A 27802-nucleotide genomic window follows, 5' to 3' on the forward strand; every position below is an offset into this window, starting at 1 on the left:
ATGACTTGTGGAAAGTTTCTCAATCTCAACAACATGCTTCAAGTTGCTAACATTAGAAAGAAATTAATTATCTAACTGATTATTGAGAAAAATAGTTATAAAATAGTATTTGAGAGTGATAAATTTATACTCATTAAAAGTAGAATATTTGTAGAAAATAGGTATTTTTGTGATGAAATCTTCAAAATAAATAAATGTTACTTTTAATATTAAAACAATACAACAATTGCAATTGTCTAGAGTGTAATTTTGTTTTTCTTTTATAGCTATCAATTTATATAATAATTAGGATATTCCGAGGCAAGTTTTTGTAAGCCAGACTACGCTAGCTACTGCTATGTTATTAGAGGAGGTTAAAATGTAGACAATTAATTAATGCAAAGGTTGTCTTTCTGGATTTTGTGGACAAACCACCTTGAATAAAAGGTAGAAGATGATAAAAACTGAATGGCCTGACTAATCAGCACTTAAGAGGGACATGGCGTAGAATTGGGGGTCCAACACCGGTCCCAAACGGCAATTCTTGCCGACAAGGACCACTTGCAGCCGCCGCCGATTATTTGATTCCCTTGGTGTTCATGGACCCTCACCGGTCCTATCGTCCAACAAGTTGGTCTTGATGCTCATTGATTTTCACATCCAACAGAACTAAAGACGTATGTGATACATAGAGATTAGTCTTAATGCTAATTGATTCTCACATCCAACGGATCTAATCAAATTTTGAGCTTTTACGGCGGTAGATGTTAAAAAACTTATCTCACTTCAAAAATTAACTTGTTATTAGAAATTATTTTTTAAATAATTTTATATTATTTTATTATATTTATTAATATAACAACTTTTAAATAGCAATTAATTGAGTTTTAATTGCGAGAGAAATCTTTCCATGTTCACAAATAAAATATAAATAGTATTTAGAACGGTATTGACGGCTGTTTTTGAAAATATTTTTTATTTAAAAATATATTAAAATAATATTTTTTTATTTTTAAAATTTTAATTTTAACATCAATCTTAAATTATATAAAAAATAATTTTAAAAAATTAAAATATTTTTAAAAAATTAAAATATAAATACAAAAATAAAGACACTCGCGACAAGCAATGAATGGGAGGATTGGTGGGTTGACTAAAGATGATGTCTAGGGGAGCAATGGTGCCCACCGTGACCACTTGATGCATTTCCTGTCGATTTCCATAGCCCAAATAGGCCCCACCTTGCCTAGCTACTAGCTCAACATACAAGACGATGGCATCCCCCTAGCTCCATTAATTTCCATGGAGGATGGTGGCATGGTTCCACATTGGCAGAGTCATATGGCCTTCCCTAGGCTTCTGTACTGGCTCTTAGTACGGATCGGTGACCTCTACCATGCTACTAGGCCCAGCAAAAATATTTTAGCTTCATCTAGCTGAACTGAGTTCTTCACAGTGATCTGAAACACAAAGTTACAAGCAGATTCTTGGATTTGAGAATCCTACAAGAGGACAATTATGAAGCAAGATTTATATCTTATAGAAATTGTATGGAGCAATATATAGATTTTTTAAATGTCCTCCTAGAACGTGATTGTTCGGAATGTAGTTACTAAAAATATGATATTATTGGTGTTTGATTGAAAATAAAAATTTATCTTTATTATATTTGGGTAAGATTCATAAGAAAATTAAACAAATTAGTTATTTTATTTTTACCCTTGAACTTGAAGAATTTAGTTGGGCAATGTGATGTGTTTTTTCTTTCTAAATAATTACATACATTATTATATTCATTATAATAACCAAGTAAAATAATATATCTACTAGTAAAATTACATATTATTAATTATTTTAATCATGAGATCCAACCAGACCTAAAGCTTGTCTGTTGAAGACTGACCAAATCAATCTAATTTTTTATTTTTTTTTCAAATAAAATCCTATGCAACAACATTTTGGTAAAAAAAAAACTGGATTGTTTTACTGACTCAATCTAAGCCAAAGCTTGAGTCGACTTGTAAATGGATTGACTTGTTAAGTTAAACCGGGTTTTATAACAATGATTTTAATACTAAACTTTCATTATTTTTAATAAAAATAAGGATGTATCATTTCATTTAATATAAATAATAGGGGCATTTTCATAATAAACAAAAAGTATTCACATTTCTCATGCTAGATATTGTGATTCTTCTCATTTCAGGTGTCACATTTCATGATTTATAGAGGTAGCGATGTATCATAAAATGTCAAGTTTAAAGAAGGAATTTAACATTCTTTTTCCTTACAAACACAACATTTATTTATTTATTTATTGACATCCAAGAATTAAGATTTTTTTTGATAGAATGAATCGTTACATTAGCATAAAATCTCATTTGTTTTTATATTTTAAAAACACTTTAAAAAAATATTTATTTTTTTATTTACTTCAAATTATTTTTTTTTAAATTCACGTTGTTTTGACGTGTTAATGTTAAAAATTAATTTTTTAAAAAAATAATATTATTTTAATATATTTTTAAATAAAAAATACTTTAAAAAACAATTTTTCCTACTATAACAAACTGTTTTTTAATTGTTAAAAAAAAAAAAAAAACCCTTAAACACTATAGCTACAAACACGAGACACTAATGGTAGTTTTAAGCCATGATCCAAGTCATGCATGCATATCTAAACCAACATTTTACATTCATATAGTTAAATATTTTTTTTTTCAAAATTCTAAGATGGATTTTATGTTATGTAAATGGTTGAAATACAAAGTCACATGATCTCTAATGATGGTGGGAGTTCATCTCCTTAATAATCTCCTTAATTATTTAAATTATTAATTATGATTAAACCTTTGATTGGTTGGTCCAATCGCAGTTTTAAAAGTTTTTTTTTTATTTTCTTAGTTCCTCTATTAAAAAAAAATTGATGCTTTTTTGCACTAAAAAGACAGAAAACACAATTCATTAATATTAGCGTGCACACCCCTTTTAAAATCTGGGTGTAGCGATGCTATTTTGAAAAGTCAAATTAATAAAATGATTTTTTTAATAATGTAATTTTTTTTTTTGTTTATATGCACATAAAATTCCATTTAAAAAGTCAATTATATTTTAATATATTTTATATTAATAAAATTATTTATTAATTTTAACTAACTAATACAACTCCCATCAAAACTCTTTTTTACATTAAAATATATTAAACAAATTATTATCACTTTTGATCAATATATTATTAGAGAATAATATAAATTATATCCTGAGACTTCACCTAACAACTTAAACTATTGGGTTGAGATGGTTCTTTGACATGGTATCAAAGCCTTAATGACCAAGCGGTCACGAGTTCGAATCTCATCATCCTTATTTATTTGATAAAAATTAAGCTCAAGATAATGTGAGTCTGTGCAAGTTTCAAGCTCAAAGGACATTCACTTGAGTGAGTGTGTTAGAGAATAATATAAATCATATCCTGAAACCTCACCTAACAGTTTAAACTATTGGGTTGAGATGATTTTTTAACATATATAAAAATGATTTTTCAACATAAAAATGTTATTTTAGCTTTTTAATATAGCTATAAAAATAAGAGATGAAGCGAAAAAAAATTGTCCTTTCTTGTTAACTTTTCATTTGGCTATTCTCTTGAAGATTGCCTTAATGGTATGTTAATCAAACAACTTTCTTATTTCAAATTTTCCTAGAAAAACCTTTTAAGAAAATATTTTACCTTTATTAAATTATTTTCTCTTTCCTCAAGTAAGAGATGAAAGCCAAAATTATTTTACCCTTTTTTTTTCTCAAACGCATACCCTTCTATTAAAAAGAATTAACAAATCTTAACTTTTAATTTATTTATATTTTCTATCATGCCCATTTTCATCTAAACTAATTTTTTTTGAGAATATATTATGATTAATATAATATATTCTCAAAAACCAATTTTATATCATGCCCTTCTAAATGTTATGATTAATTATTTTTTTTTTATGTGAGAATATATTTCCTCAAATTTTCTCCTCTTTTTTTTTCTTTTTTTTTTTTACCAAAAGCCAATTGCTAAAACAATCACATCCTAAAAGCTATTGCTAACAAGATCGTGACTAATTGAAAATTGCTTGCAATTTATGAATCGAAAGCTTCCTCCACTATGTGTGTACTTGCAAAGCGGCCTTTTGCTCTGCTTTTCAAAGTACAATTCTCCATTATGAAAATATTTTGGAGCAATTAAGAAACCCCACCATTCATAGCTTTTCTAATTGATATGCTTAAATTAACAATAAGGCAGGCAAGGAGTCCCTTTCTCATTTCTTAATTTGCAAATAATTAATTAAAATAATTGAGTTAGGCTTTACTGACATGATTAATTCCTATAAAGCCTAGCCGCACCAGTAATTAATTAGCTAAAGTATCTTATTAGCAAGAGGTTAATGAAGCACATGCGAGGTTGGATCTCTTGATCTCTTCATTAGATAGATTAATTAATGGATATTTTATATTCTAGCCTTAATCTTGTTGTATAAAACAAGACTATTTGTAGGGTTGCTCGTTGCCCAGCAAAATCATTTTCATTTCCTAACCCTTCACCATTATATTAACACCATAATTACCCTCTTAATTTAATCTGGTCCATATCTTTGGTTAAAATATGAGATTTAAACTTACATGGATCCTCTCTCTCTCTTACATCAACATGATGTTACTATTTATTTGATTTATATAAGATAAAGTGCAGTCTAGTGCCTTAATTTGAACATAAAAAATGAAAACAATACTGTTTTATGGGAATGTGGATGGAATTTAATACAAAGTTGTCAGCTTGTTCAAATTTTAGGTGTAAGAATTCAAGAAATGTCTGTTAGATATAGCTACTCTGTATAATATTTTCATTTGTGGAGGTAACAGCATTTTTTTTAATTTTTTTATTTTCAACTGGGCTTGATTTTAAATTCTCCAACTGAAGTGTTTATAATAATAATAACAGTAATTTTTCAAAGTAATTTTTTTTTAATACGAGTAGAAAATCTAGAGTCTTACTATACATACTTATAAACAAAATAGAGAACTGCAGCTAGATTGTTTTTTATATAAATCAATCTTTCTTTTTCTGTCTTTTCAGAATCTAAAATGTTCTAGATTTGAATCTGATGCATGCACGGTCATTCATTGTCATTTGTGATTCAAAAGTTGCACCTCCGATCCAAATCAAAGCACAAGTGTGTGGGCTTCATTCAACCTAATAAGCTAAATTTAATGGTGAAAGCATGCATATCACAACAAATTTCGACACTATGCAAGTATATATTTTTATTTTAATTAGACTAATCAGTGGTTGGAGGAACAATGTTGAAGGATGAGGGAAGGCAGGTAAGAGATATAGCCCACTATGTCCACGTAAAACATATCAATGAGTCGATTTCCAGAGGTCCACCATGGATTCCCACCTTGCCTACTCGTTTCTCATACAAGACAAGACCATCCCATGCTCCATCAATCTCCCATCGAACAATCCCTAGTCGGTTCCATACGAGGACAAACCATTAGTGAACTTTCCTAGACTATTCTAGGTTTGAGTATATTAGGTTATTAGTGGCCACTGACCATGCTAAGCTAGCTGGTCCAAGAATCCTCTCAAGCCCTACAAATCTAATCCAACTTCCGTAGCTAGCTTCTAGTGTGAGAGCACTAGTGATTAGTGACCCTGTTGGTTTGGAATTTTGATAATAATGATAGTTTAAACTACTTTTAGTTTATAAATATATTAAAATAATATTTTTTTATTTTTTAAAAATTATTTTTAGCATATCAAATCAAAACCATCTGAATATAAAAAAAAAAATTAACCAAAAAAAATTCAAAATTTAATGGAACATACGTACGTGTTTCCAAAAAAGAACCCTAAAAGATAACGACAAACAAGTCCCACATAATTCTTCAGCGAATTCGTCAGTATTTTCAAGTGGAAGTTTTAAATTTTTGAGCTTCCACACGAGGGATAACTACGAACAAGTCCCCAAACAAAATTTCCAATCAAGGCTCGAAAGCTCAGAGGTAAGCAATATGTGTTATCCTAAAACAGTAATTACAGCAATTAATGTCTATTGCAGTGATTTCTTAAGAATCACTTGTTTGGAAAAATGATGAACATCATCGAAAAAGTAGGATTTTTTGTTAGTAAATTACGTTAATTACTTTCTATTGCGGGCAACATCGATTAAAAGCTCACGGTTTTAGGGTAATACAACTTAATTTCAGTACTTTAAGGACTTAATTGAAAATTACATTGTGATGGGGACTTACTTTAGTTATTCTTATTTTTATAATACTGGCAACTGGGTCAATGTCAGTGACAACCTTCCCCGTCCGTCGAGATTGAGAACCCTTATTTCTTCCTCTTTTAAATTCCACAAGTCAATCTTCTTCTTCTTTTTCAAGAAAGAAAACTGATTTCAATCTCCTTTCCTCAATTTCAAACTCTACCTCTGTTTCTATCTTGCTAGACAGCTAGCCTCAATGTGCTTACGGTAAGGATTTCAAAAGCTATTATGTACTTGGTTAGTAGAATTTCGATGCTTGTGGCCCGTACACACCTCGAAATACCCCGATTGTTTATTTTTAAGATTCAAGAGTATTTAAAAAAAAATTTAAATTTTATTTTATTTTTTTCTTTATTTCAAATTAATATTTTTTGGTATTTTTAAATTATTTTGATGTGCTGATGTCAAAAAATAATTTTTAAAAAATAAAAAAATAGATTATTTTGATGCATTTACAAGTGAAAAACACTTTGAAAAACCTCAAATAGGCTTAGTAAGAATGATATATTGGTAATTTTTTAAAATGTTTTTTATTTGTAAATATATTAAAATAAAATTATTTTTATTTTTTAAAATTATTTTTAACATCAGAATATTGAAATGATCTGAAAATAACAAAAAAAATAATTTGAAGTAAAGAAAATAATAAAATATTTTTAATTTTTTTAAAATACATTTAAAACGCAAAGACAAACAAACCCTTAAGGCATGAGTAATTTACAAGTAGTCATTGGTTTATTTCTTGTGTTTAGTTGGTACCTTAAAAAGCACAAAAAAGAAAAAATGTTTGGTTAAAAACATAAAATAAATCTATTTTTAAGATAATTTTAGAATGAATTTTTCTACTTCTAAAATAAACATACATAAAAAACATGTCTTTTTTTTTATTTCTATTGTTTTCTTTTCAATGTCTTAAAATAATAACCAAACACTACTTAAATGTTTCAAATGCCTATCCATTAATTTAATCAGATTACTAGATATGTGTATGCTTTATGATTTTTATTGATGATAAAAAAAAAACATTTTTATATCTATTATATGTTGAGTAAAATTAATATTTTAAACAATTTAAAAGATATATATATATATATTATTGTATTCATCTCAAATTGTTTTAAGATTTGAAATGAAAAATAAATAAATAAAACGAATAATTCTTTTTTAACAACAAACCAATCCCTTGAATTATGGAGGTTAGAATGAGCTTTATATATAATCTAATAAAAATATTTATAAAAAAGTGAACAGTTGACCAATCCCATCTTTTCCGACCTAATGATTAAGAATCTAACTCAAACTATCATTTTTCCCTGATCAGAGAACGAAAACCAAGGCAAACCGCACATGTCTGGGCTTCTTCCAAGTCAAAACGAACTATAAATATAAGGTTCTCTTCTGAAATTCTCAGTGAAATTAAATTTCTTAATTATTGTTTCCAAGAACATTAATTAGTGTTTCGATCACGTGATTAGTCTCACAAAATAGCCGTTAATTTTCAGAGTCAGTTGTTCGTGTTTGAGATTTCAATATTTTTTATTTATTAAAATAATACACTTTGAAAAACAATCACAATCACACTCCCAAACACACTTGTACAACATTGAATATCTTTCTTTGCTATCTAAATCAACTTTTTTCTAAAGACCTAATGTTCAAAAATGTAAAAGAACGAAAACATTAATATTTTTATAGTGAAAAAGAATCCAATTGATTATTATCTTACTTAAAATAACAAATTGCTTTAAAACTCAAAATAAATAAAATTTGCTTCTTAAACAAGGATTAAATTTTCGTTAGTATTATGAAATATTATATAACAGCTAGGTAAAACACTATAACAATTCAAAGTACCGTAATTGTTTTATTTTTTTTCTAATTTAATCATTATTTTTTTTTCAATTGCAGCCTTCTATTACCAAAGTAATGACTAATTAATTTGTAAGCAATTGTTAAGAAAATAATTTTTTCAACAAAATATGATGAAAGTATAAAACAAAGAAAAATCTCTAACCAATCTCAAATTCACATAAAAAAGGTATTTTTTAGTCCATTTATTTTTATTTTTCTCCTTTTTAGTCCTTATAGTTTTTGAAATTTTAGTTTTGATTTAGAAATTAATTTTATTTATTTCTCAATCTCTAGATGTGAGTGAAAAGAGAGAAAGTCATTGAATCACGATCAAAAAGAAATGAAGTTATCGTTTGGTCTTCAACAATAAAAAAAGTTGATCTTAGTGTTAACAAGTTCCATTCAATTAGAAGGTCCCATTGATTTTTTGAGCCTTCATCTTGCCTGAAAAACTAGATCAGGTCGATATATATATATATATATATTAGTTTGATTTTGTGCTTTTAGGTTTCTTGATTTGATAAATTGATTTTTTTTTAATGTTCAAAGCATGTTTATTAGGTATATTTAGGTGTAAATGGATTTTTATAAAAAATAAAAAGCCCCCTAATTTGTCAGCCACGACATGTCATCCGCCTCTAAAGGGGGGAAAAGATAAAATGTCAAACGCGCAAGCCTAACCTTCTCTGTTAAATAGGCCATCCGTGCTGGGCCACCTAAGCTTAGATGCCTCACCCTTTTTTTAGCTTTTATTTTTTTATTTAAATATAAATTAATTAAAATAGATTAATTAAGTGTATATGTGGGATGTCTAACCTAGTGGATATTTTTTTTAATTGAGATTATTTAAAATAAATAAACTAAGTAAACTTTTATGATTTTTTTAGATTATCATTTAATTTTTACTTAGTTTATGTGCAACCCTAATTAATTTTTTTATTTAATTTTATTGAATCACTTTCATCTCATGTTTTTTTATTATTACTTTATTAAATAAAAAAAATTGATTTCAAGAAACAATTGGTTTTCTAGATCAACACCCAATTTAGCATTTGGTTAAATATCATTTAGTTTTCACTTGATTATAATAATATATTTTTTTTAATATTAGTAGGTGTTTTTTTTGTGTAACCTTTTATGATATTGTTTTCTTGGATCTTACTCGATCACTTTCATGTGCATATCTATTTTTATTATTATTTGATTAAATAAAAAATTAATTCTAAGAAAAATAAATTATTAAACACAATTGGATGTATTTCTCGTATTATGAAATCAATTATCTTGATCCCACAATTGGTTATATATATAGACACACAGAGAGTTACTTCAATGTATTATACCATCTAGCTTTAAGTAAATCCATGGAAGAAGACAGATTATTTGTTTTGAGCAATTAACAGATTAAGGAGGAAGTACAAGACTTGTTATGACAAAAAGGAGCAATTACAGGCAGACTCATAGCTTGGTTGGCAACGGTTACGAGGCATTGCCAGCAGACGCCGAACATAAGAATCCGTTGTCAAAATATATATATATATATATATAGAGAGAGAGAGAGAGAGAGAGACGTTGTGATCTAACTGCCGGCTGTTGCCTGCTTTTTCGTTCCCACCTATGATGGGTTCCTTCCCACACCTCCAAATAGTAATTCCCACCTCCTTTTCTTTTGATTCCTTCGAAGTCCTTTTCTGCCTAGCTATGACTTGTTCAACTCCTCAACATTTACACAAAGAGGCTAACTTATCCTCTTCCCCTTTTTTTTTCTTTTTAACAGCATCACATTAAAAAAAAAAAATATTTTTTTAGACTAGTTTTCGCATAAGCTAAACAATCTTCTCCTGATTATTTATTTATTTATTTATTTATTGTTTTATGTTTGTTGGATTTGAAGCTATATATACATAATAAAACAATTCTTCTTAATCATATAACAATTAAACAAATTGAGGTTATTAGGTTAATTATAACACCCATTGGGCCATGTCTGTTTGTGTATTTTTGATGATATCTTATTAATTGACTGTCCTAATCCGTCGCTTGCTAGGACATGAGTTGATGGATTATAAGCAACAAGTTAGGTGTTTGTACACTTGGGGGTGAATGCCACGTGAGTACGGCAACGCCTCTCCAAAAAGTGTGTGGGATTTTATTGTTCCCAATAATGTCTGAATTTGCTGAAAGTACTCTTGTATTAGTGGGGGTTTCATTGGTCTAAAAGGTGGGTGTAGCTGTAAGTAGTAACTTCTCAGCCACACCCGCTTTGGAAAAAGCTTGATCCCTAGCTCGGATGGCTCGTGAGTGCATGTAATAAGCTCAGCACAGGTAGCTAGAGAAGATTGATTTAGCCTTATTTTGGAAGTGTTTGAAAGTTGGATCATTAAAGGTTATAGGATTGCATGTGCTGGTGCGTCCATAAACGTCCAAGAGTTATTATGCCTAAACGCAATTAATGGCGGTGCCCCCAGCATAATGGAATGCGCACCGCATTACCAAATCATGCTCATCAAAGAGGGAAGGCCCTTAATTCGCTCATGTGCCTCATGCTGCTATGATTGTCAAGCATGGCCTGTGCATGTTCAACACACACAAACCTTTATTTTGATGGAATCGCAAGCACAAATCATTTTTCTTCTTCATTGTAAATGAAAAATCAATCAATTGAAGTTTTGCCGTGTTCCCACAAGAATTATTCGAGTTAGTAAAGTTGCAGTACTGAAGCCGGCCATCACACACTTGCATGGATTTTTCCCCAGAAGATCATGGTGGCTAGAAAAGAAAAGTGACGAGCATGGTTTTTATCTTTATGAAGTGGTGTTGAGCACCAAAATATTAACCTGTCGATACTCTTGTTGTGTGGATAGCCAATGATTAGCTTTCCTACAGAAACTGGTCTATCTTTGCTTAAACAAATGAGAAATAAAAAGCAGTTAACGTTAGCATACAACAAGTTGCCATTATGATTATGTGCTTAGCTTTATCTCGGCTGTCAACAGGCCATGATTTCTCATGGGCCACAGATAGTTCAGACCAGAAGCAAAAGCAGAGAAAGAAAGTTAAACAGTAGTGAATCAAAGAAGAAGTAGGAGTGTGCATATATAAAAAAAACAAAAGAATGGAAGAAAGGTACGATCGTCAAATGAATTGATTCGACCACAGGATTTTTTTCAAAGAGGTAGGGAATTTAAGACAAAGTTTAATCCATCACCCCAATTCTATCTTCTTCTTCTTCCTCTTCCTTTTTTTTTTTCTTTTTCTTTTTTTTGGCTTAGTATCACCTCCCTCTCCTGTGCTAAATTCCCGTTAAAAGTGACCGTATAGCATCCCAACACAATCACCTCCCAATTACCCACACTTTGTCACTTTCCACTTTGAGGAGCCGTTGCTTCTCTCCCCCTCTCGAGTCTCTGTTGCATTTCTACCCTTGACTACTTGCAGATATTCTGTTCTCAAGTAATCTCGCACAGCGATTTTTGGATGCCGAAAAGTAAATGTCCAGCCTATAAATACACTATCCCCCTCCTGTTTTTCATTTGACTGGACCGTAACAGTCCTTTCTGATTGTTTTTTTTTATTATTATTATTATTAATGTGAATATCTGGATAATAATATATATATATATATATATATATATATATATATATATATATATATATAATCAAAATAAAACTCCCTTTTTTTATGATTAAAATAATTTTTTTGTATACTATTTCAAGAGTCAGTTTCATAAAATTTTACTTTTAAAAAAATAAAAATTCTTTACCATTAGCAGCGATGCTAATTATCCTACCAGCAAGTAGTAATTGGAGGGAACTTGAAGGTTAAATAAGGAAAGCTAAAAGATAAAACTGATTAAACCAAAATCTGAAACAGGTAGGCTCCATCCTTTAACAGCTATAAATATCCCACCTTTCTTTACAAAACAAAAGCTCTCCCTCTTCCTCCCTCTTTCTCTCTCTTAAAAAGCCTTCTATCTTCTACCAGCACTAGGAGTTCCTTCGCTTTTCTCCATTTGCGCCTCACATACACAAAATATTCTCAATCCTTTCCGCTTCTCCTTTAATAGGTAAATTAAAAGAGAAAACACAAACCTCCTTAAGCCTTTCATCCAGAAACGATAACCCATTTCTTGTTTTATACACTCTCTCTGTCTCTCTGTCCACAATTTTCTTGTTTTTTCTTTGAAACTAAACAACAATGGTAGACGTGGACCGGAGAATGACCGGCCTAAACCCGGGTCATATTGCCGGCTTACGCCGTCTCTCAGCTCGAGCAGCTGCCCCATCAACAACCACCACACTCCCACCTCGCAACAGCCTCCTCTCTTTCTCTTCATTAGCTGATAAAGTAATTACCCACTTGCGCAGTTCTGGCATCCAAGTCCAACCTGGTCTTACTGAATCTGAATTCGCCCGATCGGAGGCTGAATTCGGCTTTGCTTTCCCTCCTGACCTCCGCGCCGTCCTCTCTGCTGGCCTCCCTGTCGGCCCAGGATTCCCTGACTGGCGCTCTGCTGGTGCCCGCCTCCACCTACGCGCCTCCCTTGACCTCCCAATCGCTGCTATTTGCTTCCAAATTGCCCGAAACACTCTGTGGTCGAAATCTTGGGGTCCGAGACCATCCGACCCGGAAAAAGCCTTACGAGTCGCGAGAAACTCACTTAAAAGAGCCCCTCTTTTGATTCCCATTTTTAACCATTGTTACATTCCTTGTCAGCCATCCCTAGCGGGTAATCCCATTTTCTTTATCGATGAAAGTCGGATCTTTTGTTGCGGGTTGGATTTATCAGATTTCTTTGACCGTGAATCTCTCTTCCGGAGCTCCGAATCTCACCCGATTATCATAAAAAAACAGAAGTCTGTTAGTGAGAAATCTACTGGGTTATCCAACAATCTGTCGCGGAAGAGTTTGGATACGGGTCTGGTAAACGGGTCGAGGACACCGAGATGGGTAGAGTTTTGGAGTGACGCGGCGGTGGACAGGAGGAGGAGGAATTCAGCGTCGTCCTCGTCGGGATCTTCGTCCCCGGAACGGTTTTTTGAGATGAGAAGATCCGAAATACCGAAATGGGTGGGGGATTATATAGAGAAAATCGGGTCGGTTTTGAGAGAAGGCGGGTGGAAGGAGTCCGACATAGAGGAAATGGTTGAGGTATCAGCGTCGGGTTTTTTCGAGGGTGAAATGGTAATTTTAGACAATCAAGCAGTCCTGGATGCTTTGCTTTTGAAAGTGGATCGGTTTTCGGACTCTCTACGTAAAGCCGGGTGGAGCTCCGAGGAAGTATCGGATGCCCTGGGGTTTGATTTTAGACCAGAGAAGGAGAGGAAACCGGTTAAAAAACTGTCGCCTGAACTTGTTGAGAAAATTGGGAAATTGGCTGAGTCGGTTTCCCGGTGATGATAGAAAAGTGGCATCATATATATATATATTATATAAATATATTGTTTTTCCAAGGGTTTCTCGGGGTTGGGTTTTCTTTTTCTTTTTTCTTTTTCTGATAGTAATTATAAAAAAATGGAGAATTGAAAAAATGTATGTATATGGGAAACGAGTTGTACTATGAAACAAAGCGTATAAAGGACTTTTTTTAAAAAAAAAAAAGAAAAGAAAAAAAGAAAAGAGAGTTTAAATTTCTATAATCGAAGGAAACCTTAGATAGCTGTCCTGTCGTTTAATGTTCAATAATTTTTTATATGTTAGCATCGCAATTCATATTATTTGTTGTAAATACATGTTTGCTAGCATTCAAATTTTGGCAATGCTAAAACGACATCTTCCCATAACATGTGGTGAGCTGAGATCTACATTTCGAATCTACCTGAAGAGATCCGTTGGCCATATGATTCTGCAATCGTACATTACCATTTGTGAATTTAGATACCACCAGATACTTTAGCAGGTTATATATTTAAAAAAAAATAAATATATATACACCTGTTTTTTTAACATGTTTATAATTATAAATGATAAATAAAAATATAATTAGAAAAATTAAGAAATAAATATATATCAAGATATTAATCTCGCAAGATGAGATATTTACCTGGTTGTGTTCACCAGATTTATTTATTAAAATAATTTTTTTATTCAATCAAATAATAATATGAAATCCAAACTTTCAAGTTTTTCATTTTTTTTCTTAAGTGAGTATTTATTAAAGATATAAATTTTACACCCCCGGACTCAATCCAAACTTGGCTTGAGATGTGTGTGTATATATTACTTTTTTATTTTATATTAAATAACAAATAATACTCAAATAATAAATACATGAATGGATATTCGTAGCTAATTGATAAAATATGAATACCTAAAGCTTTTAAAATAGATAATAGATAAGATATAGTTGCTAGAATTTAGATTTATAAATATACATTATGATCCGCAATTATTTATTCAATATTATAAAGGGGGTCACTAGTTTTATCATTAGAAACACAAATATTAATTCTTGGAGAGGAAAAAATAACATGACAAACCTGTAAAATTAAATATGATTTTAATGCATTACCAATAATTAATAATTAATGACATATTAAAGACATGTTTTCAAGGGAAAAGCTAACTAAGACACCCATGCATTAAACATTGTTTGAATATATTTATTAAACTTTATTTATTTTCAAACCGTGTTAAGAAATCAATGATATTAATTAAATAATTTTAGAAATTAAATGTACCCATTATCTATAATTTATAAAGTATAGGGACTATAATAAATATTTTTTCCAGACTTTTAAAGCCAACAGTTCCTTACATGTTTTTTTTTTTTTTTACTTTGATCTCCCTCTTTTAATCTCATCCTATCCTAATAAATTTGCTTATAATTTTATCTAATAAAGGTTAAATTAAAAAAAAATAAAAAGAAAATAAAATTATAAACAATCCATCCACATTAACACGTGAGAGGATCCATTGTACATTTGTAAATTCACGACGCCTTTTAGTTTTCTAGTTAATTACTCTAATGTACGGCCTGCTAAGAAATGTTTTTTTTTATGATTTTAATGAAACACTTATATTTTAATACATTTGAGAGTTTAATCAATTTTAATTCCTTGTTAAAATGAAGTGTCATCTTGGAATTAATCAATGGAGCTCCATAGGCTCAGCTCTCTAAACGGGCCTCATGTGCACGTGTGCATCTTATTGAGTAGAAAGAGGCAAGTATATGCTTGGAAGGTGTGGAGTAATTTCAGGACGGTCTCCAATGGAAAATGTTTGGCATTTTAGGTCATTTTCAAGGCGAGCCCAGGTATCAGAACCCGGCGTCGTTTAGCCCCTCAAAAGTGTCGTTTTGTTCCTGTTCCTGTCCCTGTGGATGGATGAATACGGGCACCTCTTGCTTTTTCATATTTATCTTTTTTCAGGCTAAGAATTTACGGGGAAAGAAAGAAACGAGATTGAAAAAGGCAAGAGAAGGACACAAGAATCTTGGGTGATTTTGATAACACTGGCAAAGGTGTTTACGCGAGTGGCGAGCGAGAGTAAGTAATCTCACCTCTTTTGAGAATCGAGGCAAAATCTTGAGTTTTGAAATATTATATTATTGTATTTTCTTTTTGTTTTTTCTCGGAATTTGTGATAAAGAAAGATACTGGTTTCCAGTGGGAAACCTGACACGGGGAAACTTTTCACCGCTCATCTTTTGACACCAGGTTTTGTCTCTTAAAAATATATTTTTAAAAAATACAATTTTTTTATTTTTTTGTTTTAAATTAAATTTTTGAGTGGGAAATTGGATTTGGACAGCTGAATTTGAGATGTGAGACTTTGGCAAATAAGTGTAAGTAAGAAGTAATCTTGGGGGAACTGGGTAGCCTAGTTTGGAAGGTAGCGGCAGCAAGAAAAGTAAACATAAGGTGGGGGCCGCGTGATGTGTGGGGTCCCAAGAAGGCCGTACAGTTGATGAGATGGGAGAAGAAGGGAGCAAAGGTGGACTAACGGTGGAGTCCTTCGCAGTTTTCACACCCCCGTGCCTTGCCTTGCCTTGCCTTTTCTTTTGTTGTTTTTGGGAAGGGCATGCCAGATAATGATATCGGTGCCGGAACACATTAACATGATTATTTGACGGTGAATGAAATTTGTCTCCCCCCTCCCTTTTTAATATAAAAACCTATTATATTTCTTTAAATGTATTAATAATGTGTGTTTTCAAAAATATTCTTACCATCAAATAAAAATTAAAAAAAACAAGTTCTTTCTTCTTTTAAATGTGATGATGAGGAGCACAGAGATTGATTTGATATCAGGTAGAGATTAGGAAATATTTTGCTCATAAATCATCCTCTCGAAGTAAAGTTTGAATAGATTTGATTTATTGATATAAGAATAAATTTTAAAAATTAAAAAAATATTATTTTAATATATTTTTAAATAAAAAATACTTTAAAATATAATTACTATCCTATTTCAGAATACTCATTGCCGGGTGAATTGGATGCCATTTATTTCATAAAGAACCTATTATAATTGCTAGGTAATCCTATTATAATTAAGATGGGCCACATTAGTTCTTCTTCTACTGTGGATTTCTAACTTTCATGTTAGGTTTTCGTTGTGTTAAATTAATGGTTTGCCTTTTGGGGGAAATAGTGAACGAATCATTGAGCTAAAGTCTGTTTTTGTTGAGTGAATTTATGGCATATTTTCTACTAGCCTTTTCTCTACTAATAATATGGTTTGCTAACTTTGACAATTCAAAGCTAATAACAATCCAAGATCTTTGGGCATATTTTCTACTACAAATGTGGCTTCATGGTTGTGTTATGTAGCATCCAAGGTTAGTGGAGGACTATCTTGTCTTGTGCTTCAACTTCCAAACCCTAAAATTGTTTTTTTGGAATGTCCTCCATGATTTTGCACACGCCGTTTCATGATCCAAATCTCTACCCGTTTTGTACTTATTGCCATTTGATGATCTTGAAGATACGTTGTTGGCACTACCAAAACATGATCATTGATGAGGAAATATGGTAAAGACAAGCTTTGGTCCGACACTATTAAGCTTAATTAGTTTGATTGCTATAAAATATTGTGAAGCCTCGACACAAATGATTTGCTTGAGGAATTGGACATGCAAAAGACACAGATGGGTATCAAACTACCAATCTTATCCATGAAATAACAACAACAATTTGCTATGTCATTATTGATGTGTTTTGGATTGTGGCGGCGGTGGCGGTTCAAAGTGTTTTTTGCTTAGAAATGTATTAAAATAAAATTTTTTTATTTTTTTAAATTTTTTTTTGACATTAACATATCAAAACGAATTAAAAACATAAAAAAATTATTTCAAAAAAAATTTCAAAAATTAAAGAAACGTGATTTGCACCGCATTCCCAAATACACCCTTATAAAGGTCTTGTTTTAAGAGTGCGACCTGAATGAAGGTTGATATTTTTATATTATTTTAAAGTATTATTATCAAAAATATTATTTTAATATATTACCAACTATATATTTCTTATTCCCGCACATGGTTTGGGTCGATTTTACCGGAAAGCAAAATTTTAAGAGCGATACATGAGGCAATAATTCTTGGAAGGCTTGTTTGAATGTTGAAACAATGTTAAAAAAATGCTGATTTATGTTTTCATGATTAGATAGTGAAGTCGATCCGGCTGAGCAGCTTGAATGCCACCACCACCTTCTCCTCTTCACAGATTCTTTCCTTGAGGCCCACATGAGGAATTCCATTTTTGAGCACCAATAATTCGATCCGAACCTGACAAAATCACTAGTATAAGAAATGGCCATAGCAAGAAAGCAATTAATGCACCCCAAACGGTCACTGAGCCTGCACCTGCCACCACCACCACCACATGAAACCTGACTTCAATCCTATCACGTGCAATCTCCACCGTCTGTTTACATCCATCACGTGCCACCTCTTCTTCGTCAAACCTTTAATACTATTCCTTCTAGTTCTAGCACATGCAATTGCAAACATCATATGTACAGAAACCCTAACAGATGGTTTGTGAATGATGTTATATGGATCTTCCTTCTTGGGTTTTTAATGAGAGCATGGGCTTAGGTCTTCACTAGTAGTCATGTCTGTATATCCAAAGACAAACATACTGGGTCCACTTTGTTTGATCTAAGTCATACCTAAAATCGACACACATATATAAGATTAAAATGCAGCCATGGATCAAGCTTGAATATATGTAGCAATCTACAGTATATGTAATAAATTTGTACATGATGATTTGAGGTGATAGAGATTAATCAAAACGTTGTCTTAGTTTTGTCTCGTGAGGAGGGGGGTGGTGGTGGCCTATCTTGTCCTTGGAAGAGGCGCTCAGATTGGCAATGCATTGTTGCTTTTGTCATCCACAGGGAGACAGTCGCACTTGGTGTGGGCTTTTAAAGTGATGGGTAATTGGAGGGTTGTGTGATACAAGATCTCAAGTTAGAAGATCGCCATGAAAATTTAGGATGGTGACAACTCGTTGACATGAAGAGGAGGGTTCCTTGGACTATAGCGCCACAGTGGCTGGTATTAGGTTAGTCTCGTTTTGGTACGTTATTGAAGGCCAGGGCAGGTGAGCTTTTGTCAATGGTTCCATGTGTGAACCGCAATTTGCACCTCTCAAAGCAGAAGCTCAATAATTGCTGTTTTGATTTATGGGCTGTGTGAAAACTTATCTGCAAATGGGCTGCACAAAAGTTGCTATGAACCAAAACCTTGACCTGCAGCTGCAGATTTATGAAGCTTCGTTTCTCTGAGAAATGCTTTCATGGTGGAATCAAAACATGAGATGGTTAACTTGATGCTCAAGCATCTTGTTCTCACTGTATTTCTCTGGCTACACATGCAGTTTATTTCCATTGCATTTTTTTTTAAACTCTTTATGCTTTCTTTATTGCTTGCGCTCTGATTCATTTCCTGTTCTTCAATTGTTTTTTATGCTTATCACAAGAACACTAATCCATGGTAAGCTTATCCACATGTTTGAAAGGGGAGTTATGCTCATCTCTTTACTGATTGATTTCCCAATTATCTTGTTAACAGGAAGAATTATTCGGATACAGTACCCGGCATAGCCAGTTGAAACATATTAATACATCGAGAGAGAGGTAGATCAACCTGGTGTCCATGGCCACAAGGCAGCTAGTGAATCTCCTGCGTATATTTTACGGACCATAATTAGGTGGACGCTCGAATGGGAAAAAAATAATAATTTGCCTTCTATCTTTGCCAATAATCTTACGTTGATCATTCTTTAAACTCATGGAGGATTTACATTGATAATCTTACTGGCATCTCTTTTTTTTTTTTTTTTTTGAGAATAATTCCAGTTCATACTAGAACAATGTATGAATTTCCCAAATCTTATACAAGGCTCTGTACTTCCAATCCTAGAGTGTAAAAATGGCAGCAGAATGACATTGCTCACTGCACCGAATAATTGCTGTATAAATTACTGTGCAAGTAAAATTCAATGACCTCCAGAGTTTTATACTGACTGAAGAACTTGACCCTCATCCTTCTTCTCTGAAATCTTTGGAGGAGACCTCATCACCTTTACTCGAAATATTACCTGAACATGGAAGCTCACAACGTTTTTCTCATGAAATTTATTTGGAAACACACACTATCGTACGAGACATGCTAGTAAAGATACAATGAAAGTTAGACCAGCACATATTGGTTACTAGATTGCATTTAGAATATGGATTTAATTTAATTTAAAAGAAAAGCTATCAACGGGGAAGAGATTGTTTGTCACCTTCTTATCTGAACCAAACTCAATCATGTCTGATGGATGGAATCGGGTAGGAAAATTTGGAGGTGCCCTATACCGTCTCCCCTCAATACTGCACATGTATAAGAGTTCAATCTTAGAGAAGAACTCCATCATAAAATATGAAATACAGGAAGATGTATCTTGATTTCCACAACTTACTCTGTGATAAAGGAACCATGCTCACTGCGCAAATCAATCAAGTAAAATGCCCCATCTTTACAAGTTATACGAGCATGTGTTTTTGAAACCTGACATTAAAAAGAAAAAAAAAACAACAAAGGAGCATTTTTGTTTAAACTCTAATGAAAAAGAAACCTTACTATTACACTTTTACTTTTCATATCATCATTATAGGAATCAAGTTTCTAAGGGCAACACAAAAACTCGGTAGGCATATCAGGCCTGTATTACCTGCGGTGCAGGTATCACTATGGACATTCCCGGAAAATCCTCTTGTGAGACACTCCTGTAATTACAAAACACACCACAAGATGTGTCATGCTGGATGGTTGTGGAGTGATGATAAAGTCATCCACCGAGTTGAAATTGGTTTATTGCGATTAAATAAAAATCAAATGCATACCCAACCACACAGGGTTTGTTCTCATCCCTACTTAAACCAATAGGTTGTGAAGCAACAGCATCATTTCCACATGGTAAAAGAAACCACCTACAAAACAAGGAAGATGGATAATGAGACAGTAGTTGCATCATTACAAAATGTGTCAAGAAAAGATTCACCAGCTGCATAACACATACTCTCCGTTAAGAGAACGCTCTAGGGCATCATCATCTACAAACCATCTTCGCAACTGGTCATTGGCCTAACAATATGATCAATCACATATTAGATTCCATCGCATATCAAAATCTTCTAATTTCAAGAATAAGATAAAATAAGCTACCCTTGAAAATAACATTAATGTCATTAAGGCAACATACTTTGTCTGAGAGTCGGCAACTCAGAGACCTCCCTTCAAGTTTTGAACTGCAGAAGAAAATAAGTTTTCCAGTTGGGTTAAAAAGATTAACAGGACAGAGGGTACGATAAATGTGAAGCTTATGATTATAGAAATTCTTGGTTTATTTCTCAATCCCAACCACCCTTATGTGAATAATCATATGAACTTATTATAACACCTAGAAACCCTCTCATTTCCAATGCTTAAATATATTTTCTAGAATCCTGAACTATCCATTAGCTCATAGTTCTAAATTGTTCATCACATAAAAGCTTCAGATTTTCAGTCCTAAAGAGAGTAAAAGAACATGCTAAAGCTCTCATCGAGAAAACCCAAATTACAGGAGAGAAACCTGTGACATGTTACATCTAATATGCCATAAGCTTCTACATTCAGAAGAAAATAACTTGAACACGAGTTATCATGGTTTTAATCAGATGAAAATTTTCTGTAACAAATGTATAGTAAATATCCAAGAAAAAAATCAACTACGCAGAAAAAATTGGGTTTCCAAGTTCCAACCTATTTCCGCCCAATACCCAATCAAGCATTACAGGCATTGCTATGTCAATAAAAAACCTGCCTCCGACTCTTCCTGGGTGAGGTATCCGAAAATTTGTCAAGAACTGAAAACAGGGTAAAAGGGCATATCAGTTATGGACGAATAATTCTGACTGCTATCTTAGTTTCTTAACATGCAATCATCAAAGACACTGACCGACAGTGGACCAAGTCCTACACCCAGATACGCCTTGTATGTTGAAGCCATAATTGCTGCCATTCTTGCCATTCCATGGATAATAGCAACTCGAAGTCTTCTAGAATTCTCATAGCTGTGGAAAGAAGGAAGTATGAATCAATTAGAAAAGTTAGTGGTTATAAACATCCATCATTTTATATGTAAAAAACACCAGGTCAGTCCTTGCTAACCAGTATCCTTAATTCTAATGTACTAAATAGCATGCAACATCCTGCAAACCATCCAAATTAGAGGATCTTCCACAGTGAGTGGCGACCACATACTCCAAGAAAAAGAGAGAGAATGGCAAGGCAAATAGTTTATAAACACAGTTTTTGTCCATTACCCATGATACATCATAATCTGTTCACAGAAAGCTTTACATACTTCTATAGAGGAGACACTTTCAGCAGAATAGAAGTTTCCTGAAGACAAACATCCAGATAACATTGACTGATTACTTCAAGATGAATGCATTTCAAGGACCGGCTAATTGTTCCTTAGATAAAGCCTGAGTTCTGGTGAGATGACTTAGCAACAATGCTTATCAATTGCAAGCACAGGTACACATTACACTCCACATGCTTATTCTTTAAGTGGAATGTTCTGTGGTCACTACTTAAAGGGAGCTAAACTGAAGGCTACTCAAGAAAGCTTTGAACTCAAAATTGTGAGATGCCTTCCAATTGTCCACGTGAATGATTTCCATTTTATTTTCGAGTCTCATGTCCGGACACTATACCAGCCTCAAAATTTTATGCATTTTCAGATCATTTATAAAATATCTAACATGTTACCTCCTTAGTGACGAAAGAACATCAACAGGGGTTCCTGATTCAATGCTTTGTTTCCATGCTCTCTCAAGTTCCGATGCGAGTTGGTAGCTATCCTGCACATTGAAATACGTAGTTCATTTAGGTGTATTTTTGAAATTGTTCATTCAACTCAATTTTTGCTTAGTCTCTCTCCTTAAGAACTTTTGAAGACAATAATATCCGATAAGAAACATGATACTGCTCATTTATTTTATGTAATAAAAGTAAAAATTGATGTTAAGAGGATGTACATAAATATATTTTTTTCAGTGAAGGAGACATTCAAAAGTTCAAGAAGCATAAGAGAATTACACAAGAGGCCAATGTTAATTATGTGATACAATCCTTGGAAACGTTTATACATTTGAAGGTAAAAACTACCAATAAAGCATCGGTCCAGATTCACAAAGAGGAAGGTATACCTCAATGGCCATGCATCCCCCTTGACCCATATTCGGTTGCATGGCATGGACAGAATCCCCAAGCAAGGTCACGCGGCCCTTTCCCCATGTAATAATGGGTTCCCTGTCATAAATGTCACGTCGAAGAATGGAATCTTCATCTGTGGTCAGTAGCAAATCTATCACATTATCACACCAACCCTCAAATATTTTCAAGAGCCTATCCTTTTTACCTGCAGAAATATGAATAGGAAAGATAACATTAGAAACTGACATTAGAAAATGATAAAAAAAGTGCTTCATCACCATTTTAATCCTTTTACTCATGAGATGGATTCTTCAATATTATCATGGATTTATGGCTTAATCTTACTTTAAAGTGCACTTTGTTAGAGGATTCAGAATCCAAATGAACATTAAGAATCGTTCATAGTTCATTTAAAACTCAGCAGTGTCACTCCACTCCACCACATTGACCAATAAAACCACAAATACTTGAAACATAACTTCAGTAACATAGAACGAAAATACTATTTATTTCTCAAAAGCCATATTTTATAAAAGGAGGAACCTCCTGTTGTAAATTTACCAAGCAGTAAGAACTTCATGACAGATTACATTCCACAAACATCCTTTCTTACAACATAAACTGCTATAGTATCACAAGCATATTTTAACCTTATTGCTTTCGGTTTATGACTTCTCAGTTGAAAGCTTAGACCTTGTCAGATGCAATTGTCTTTTGTATCTTAAAAAGGAGTTTAGATGACTTTGAATGATCATGTTGTCAAGCCAAGATCACAAATATGTTGCATGAAGTAAACTTATTTCTATGAAACACTAAAAGAATGTTTCAACTGTATAAATACTTCAACAAAATATCCTATTCAGAGCATGCTTATAATGGATCTAGAGCTTCTAAAAAGTATCTACCATGGGGGGCATCCATGCCACCAGGTGGTTCCTTGTGAAATGCATACCACTGCATCTTTCCAGCACCCACGTCTGAAGAAACGAAGTATTGTTTGTGACCCAAAAATACACGATACCTTCAATAAAAAAAATTAAAAAATCAAAGTTAGCATCTAGATGAAATTCAATTCAACTAATTAAAATTGTACATTCTATTGAATTTGAACAAGGTATCCTGTGCAGAAAAAAAGCACCTATTAAGGTGGAAAGTTGGTATTCAATGAAATCAAACATACCCAACAGTCTCAATATCAACAGGCACAAAATCTGCTATACCGGTATAACATGTATAGCCTGAGTACACTGGTTCCTTGGGCCCGAATAAGTTCTTCCTCACCTGTGCAGGAGACAAACATAAGGAATTTCAATCACACTATAGTTCTTAACTCCAGAACAATATAAATTGTACTTGTAACAGAACTTTATATGCACACTCTATTGTGGCGATTGACTGATAGCATTTGTTGAGATCATTCAAAAGATAGTTTTTATTTTGATAAAATTTGCTCTCAAAGGGACAAAGAAAGAACTTGACATAGCAATACCTTTGACCATATTCCATCAGCACCAACTAGGAGATCGCCTTCGTATTGTTGCCCATTCTCGAGAACCACAGTGACCTACACTTGTAAATTTCAAAGAACAAATTAATAAATGTGAAAATTCAAGATGTGGACAATATGCTTTTAATTGACAAACCAGTAAGTCAAATGAATATCCCATTGAGCAAGAAATGAAAACCTAGAAAGAACTCTCAATGAAGGAAGGAGTTGACAAAAGGACAATCTTCAACAAATCAGCAGTTCATATTACCTTATCCCCATCATCCTGAAAACTAACAACATTACTATCATTAAGAATCATATCATCTCCAACTGAACGAGCTAGGATTTGTTGCAAAGTCATTCGGCTAATAACTCTTGTGACCGGAAGCCCTCGTTCTGCTGCAGGAGTGAAGGTATCAAACTTGACATACCTGATAACCATTTATCATTCAATGTCATTGGGGGCTAACACTTACATCTGATAGGCCAATCAAAACAACAAAGTTCTGAAACACATGTAATTTTTGTTGATAGTACAAGACTTTTCTTTGATAGTATAAACTAGCAAGTGATCCAGGTCTACCAATCATCCTTTCTGCTGCTTCGAACACAATTATATTTTTCATTAGAAGTTTCCAGGTCTGTTGAGGCCAAACCACAAGTTTTGTTAGAAAATTTCACGAACAAGCCCAAAAACAGAAAAAGTTTCAGTTTCAGAAGTTTTGTAAGCCACTATCTGATTCTGATTGATTAGAAGGAAAAAAGAAGAAGCAAAAAGAACAAGGTTGGGATATATCCAACCGAATTTCAATACTTTACATATCAGTAAGCCTGGAATTTGTTCACTTTCACTGTTTTGGGAATTGTCAGTGTGAAAATCATCGCTTTCAACCTTTACAAATTACTTACAGCCTCATACAAGTTTATTGTGAGAAAAAGATGCAAACTTCAGCTTCATATATCAGTTTCACTTTTTTTAAGTAATCAGAACCAGCACAACTTGCTAATCACCATACTCATAAACTTCAACTACAATTACAAAACAACTTCAGCAGCAAGAAAAACAAACCAACAGATTCTTCAAATTCATCACCATCGATACAGCGAACCACAACTACAAAGCTTCAATTCTTCAAAAATAACCGAAATTACCATAAACTTGAGAGGCCAACCACAGAGCTATAGACTTAAATCAAAATAAATACCAAGTAACGGAAAAACAAAACGAGGGCATATATGTAGGATTAAAGATGGAAACAACATACCAAGTACCAGAGACCCCATCAACAAGTCCATTAATCCTATCACCAGTGATACACCCAGCTCTCATAACCTCCTCAGCAACATCTAAATCAATAGCTTCCAAAGCAGCTAATGCATTGCTCTGTACCTGAATTGGACCTCTATATTGTCCTTCTCCTCTTACTGCACTCAAATCCTTCTCAAAAACCATCACATCAAACCCTTTCTTTTTTGCTGCCAATGCAAAAACCAGCCCTCCAATCCCACCTCCAGCAACCAGAACCTTTAACTTTCTTTGCTCCGATTGTTTCCCTTCTGATTTACTCCCAGCAGGTGTCTCAGTCACTACAGCTTTCACTTTCAATTTCTTAGCACTAGTACTTGTCTTGGTTTTGAAGTTGTAGTTAGAGTGTGCGGAAGACAACAATTCTAGTGAGTTGTTGTTAAAGATTGGGGTTGGAAAGTGGGTTCTTGAAGAAACAGCTGTTAAAGTGTTGCCAAACAAAGTTGAGGATGCCATTTTTGCTGTGCCTTTCTTGTTCTGTGTTTGATATGGGAAAGCTCAAAACAAAGAGTAAAATGTATATGGAGTTATGGCCACTACTACTCTTACCATATAAATTGTATTATATGCTATTGCTCCTTTTGATGCCAGTAGTTTTTCTCTTTGATAAGGAAAGTGGGATTTTTTGTTGTTCTTGTTGCTAAAAATTGGTGGGGTTTGAGAGATTTTGAGCCAATCCATGAATTTGAAGCAAACAAATATAGAACACTAGTCCCGCAGATTGTGATGCCACGTGTCATTTCCGTGTGATAGTATCTTTGACAATTGTTGACATCTCTCTGGTGGCCGTTTCTCGTTAACAAATATTACTAATATATTATTAATTATTAACAAAAAATAATGGGCTGGGGAACTATTGTTAACCACGTTCCACGTTCATTGCATCGTGGAATAGTATTCTCCAGTTCAGTTTTGTTTTGTTTTATTTTTTAAATTTTTATAATAATTTTTTTATTAATTTTATTTTTAATAGTAAAATGATTGAAAAATTATTTTTGTATTTTTTTTTATATATTTCTATAAGGTTAGTGTGCTTTGCAAGTTTGACAAAGTAACCCAGATTGCCACGATTTATTATAGGTTTGTGGGTTGTTTTTTTTTTAATTGAACTTAACTTTTTTATATAATCTATTTTTTTTATATAGTTAAAAAATTTAATTTAATAGAAAAATTATGTTATTAAACTTTATAAAATCCATAAATCTATTCACAGGCTTGGCTAATTGACTTAGTTTATGGGTATGATGAATTTAACTTTTTTTTCAAAAAATATTTTTCAATTTCATCCTTAGATATTGAGTTAATTGAAAATTTAATTTCATAATTGGTTTCATTTTGTTTTCTATAAGGTTATCACGGTTTAAAAAAAAGTCTCGGTATTAAGATTGATGTTTGATTTTGCGATTGTCTATTTTTATTATCATATAATTAAACAAAAAATGGTTTAGGAAAAATAAAATATAATCCTAGTGGAGTCCATAACCCGGTTCATAGGTTTGACGTGCTAGCCTGGGTTATCCAATTCACAGATTTGACTAGTTTACATACAGACTATATATGTTTCTTTGTCCTTTAATTATTATTATTTTTAATTTCGTCCTTAAATATTGAATTGATTGAGAAATAGATTGCATGCTTTATTTTTGTTTGCTTTTCTATATGGTTATCACTATTTAAAATAAATATATGTTTTTAGGTTGGAGTTCACTTTTATAAGCATCTATTTTTATCATATAATTAAATAAAAAAAGTTTATATGAAAAAAGTTATTAAACTCAATAGAGTCCATGACCCAGTCGCAGGGGGACCGAGATCGATTTAATTTATCATTGTCTCAATTTTTTTTTTTAAGTTACCATTAAATTTATTTTTTAAAAGTTAAGTCATATTTTAACTAATAATCAAGATTGTATTTGGACCCATGAAATCGATCGATTTAATTCGGGACAGCGTCCACGTAGTTTAATTGAAAACTTAATTTAGGCAAAGAGTTGAGTTAAGGGGTTTCAAGAATGCTTCTTCTGATCAAGTTTAATGACACTATCAAAAAATTCTTCATGCTCTTAATATTATTTTTTACATTTAAAAATAAATGGTCTAACTTGTAAAAGAGCACGGACAAATGGACTAGTTAAAGTACTATTTTTTTAAAATTGTC

General features: G+C 32.6%; 2 protein-coding genes across 3 annotated transcripts; one reads left to right on the forward strand and one right to left on the reverse strand.

The window, feature by feature from the left end:
- The first annotated feature begins 12061 nt into the window (after window positions 1-12061).
- Window positions 12062-13687, forward strand: LOC7483113 (uncharacterized). Its single transcript, XM_002310688.4, has one exon. The coding sequence runs from the start codon at window positions 12346-12348 to the stop codon at window positions 13543-13545; it is 1200 nt and encodes a 399-aa protein (XP_002310724.1). The 5' UTR covers window positions 12062-12345; the 3' UTR covers window positions 13546-13687.
- Window positions 13688-19320: 5633 nt separating this feature from the next.
- LOC7462609 (zeaxanthin epoxidase, chloroplastic) lies at window positions 19321-26299 on the reverse strand. Of its 2 annotated transcripts, XM_052454590.1 has the most exons (17): window positions 25604-26299; window positions 24607-24769; window positions 24339-24413; window positions 24030-24130; window positions 23755-23870; window positions 22843-23054; window positions 22403-22494; window positions 21585-21699; window positions 21389-21492; window positions 20847-20892; window positions 20664-20728; window positions 20488-20574; window positions 20316-20370; window positions 20064-20152; window positions 19887-19974; window positions 19672-19697; window positions 19321-19603 (listed from the first exon to the last, which is right to left on the reverse strand). In XM_052454590.1, the coding sequence occupies exons 1-17, from the start codon at window positions 26098-26100 to the stop codon at window positions 19516-19518; spliced, it is 2019 nt and encodes a 672-aa protein (XP_052310550.1). In that variant the 5' UTR covers window positions 26101-26299; the 3' UTR covers window positions 19321-19515. The 2 variants fall into 2 exon arrangements, with proteins under 2 accessions (XP_052310550.1, XP_024461484.1); XM_024605716.2 differs by having other exon boundaries at window positions 19321-19697; window positions 25604-26297.
- Window positions 26300-27802: the final 1503 nt, after the last annotated feature.

The sequence above is a fragment of the Populus trichocarpa genome, chromosome 7, assembly GCF_000002775.5.
Source record: "Populus trichocarpa isolate Nisqually-1 chromosome 7, P.trichocarpa_v4.1, whole genome shotgun sequence".
Taxonomy (NCBI): Eukaryota; Viridiplantae; Streptophyta; class Magnoliopsida; order Malpighiales; family Salicaceae; genus Populus; species Populus trichocarpa.

What these genes read in the sequence shown, in the direction of transcription:
- LOC7483113 (XM_002310688.4), top strand. Translation starts at nt 12,346, where the DNA reads ATGGTAGACGTGGACCGGAGAATGACCGGCCTAAACCCGGGTCATATT.
- LOC7462609 (XM_052454590.1), bottom strand. Translation starts at nt 26,100, where the DNA reads ATGGCATCCTCAACTTTGTTTGGCAACACTTTAACAGCTGTTTCTTCA. An exon ending in TGGGTATTGGGCGGAAATAG is followed by an intron (nt 20,893 to 21,388) that starts GTTGGAACTTGG and finishes TTTCTTCTGCAG; the next exon opens with TTCAAAACTTGAAGGGAGGT. An exon ending in AACAAACCCTGTGTGGTTGG is followed by an intron (nt 20,371 to 20,487) that starts GTATGCATTTGA and finishes TTGTAATTACAG; the next exon opens with GAGTGTCTCACAAGAGGATT.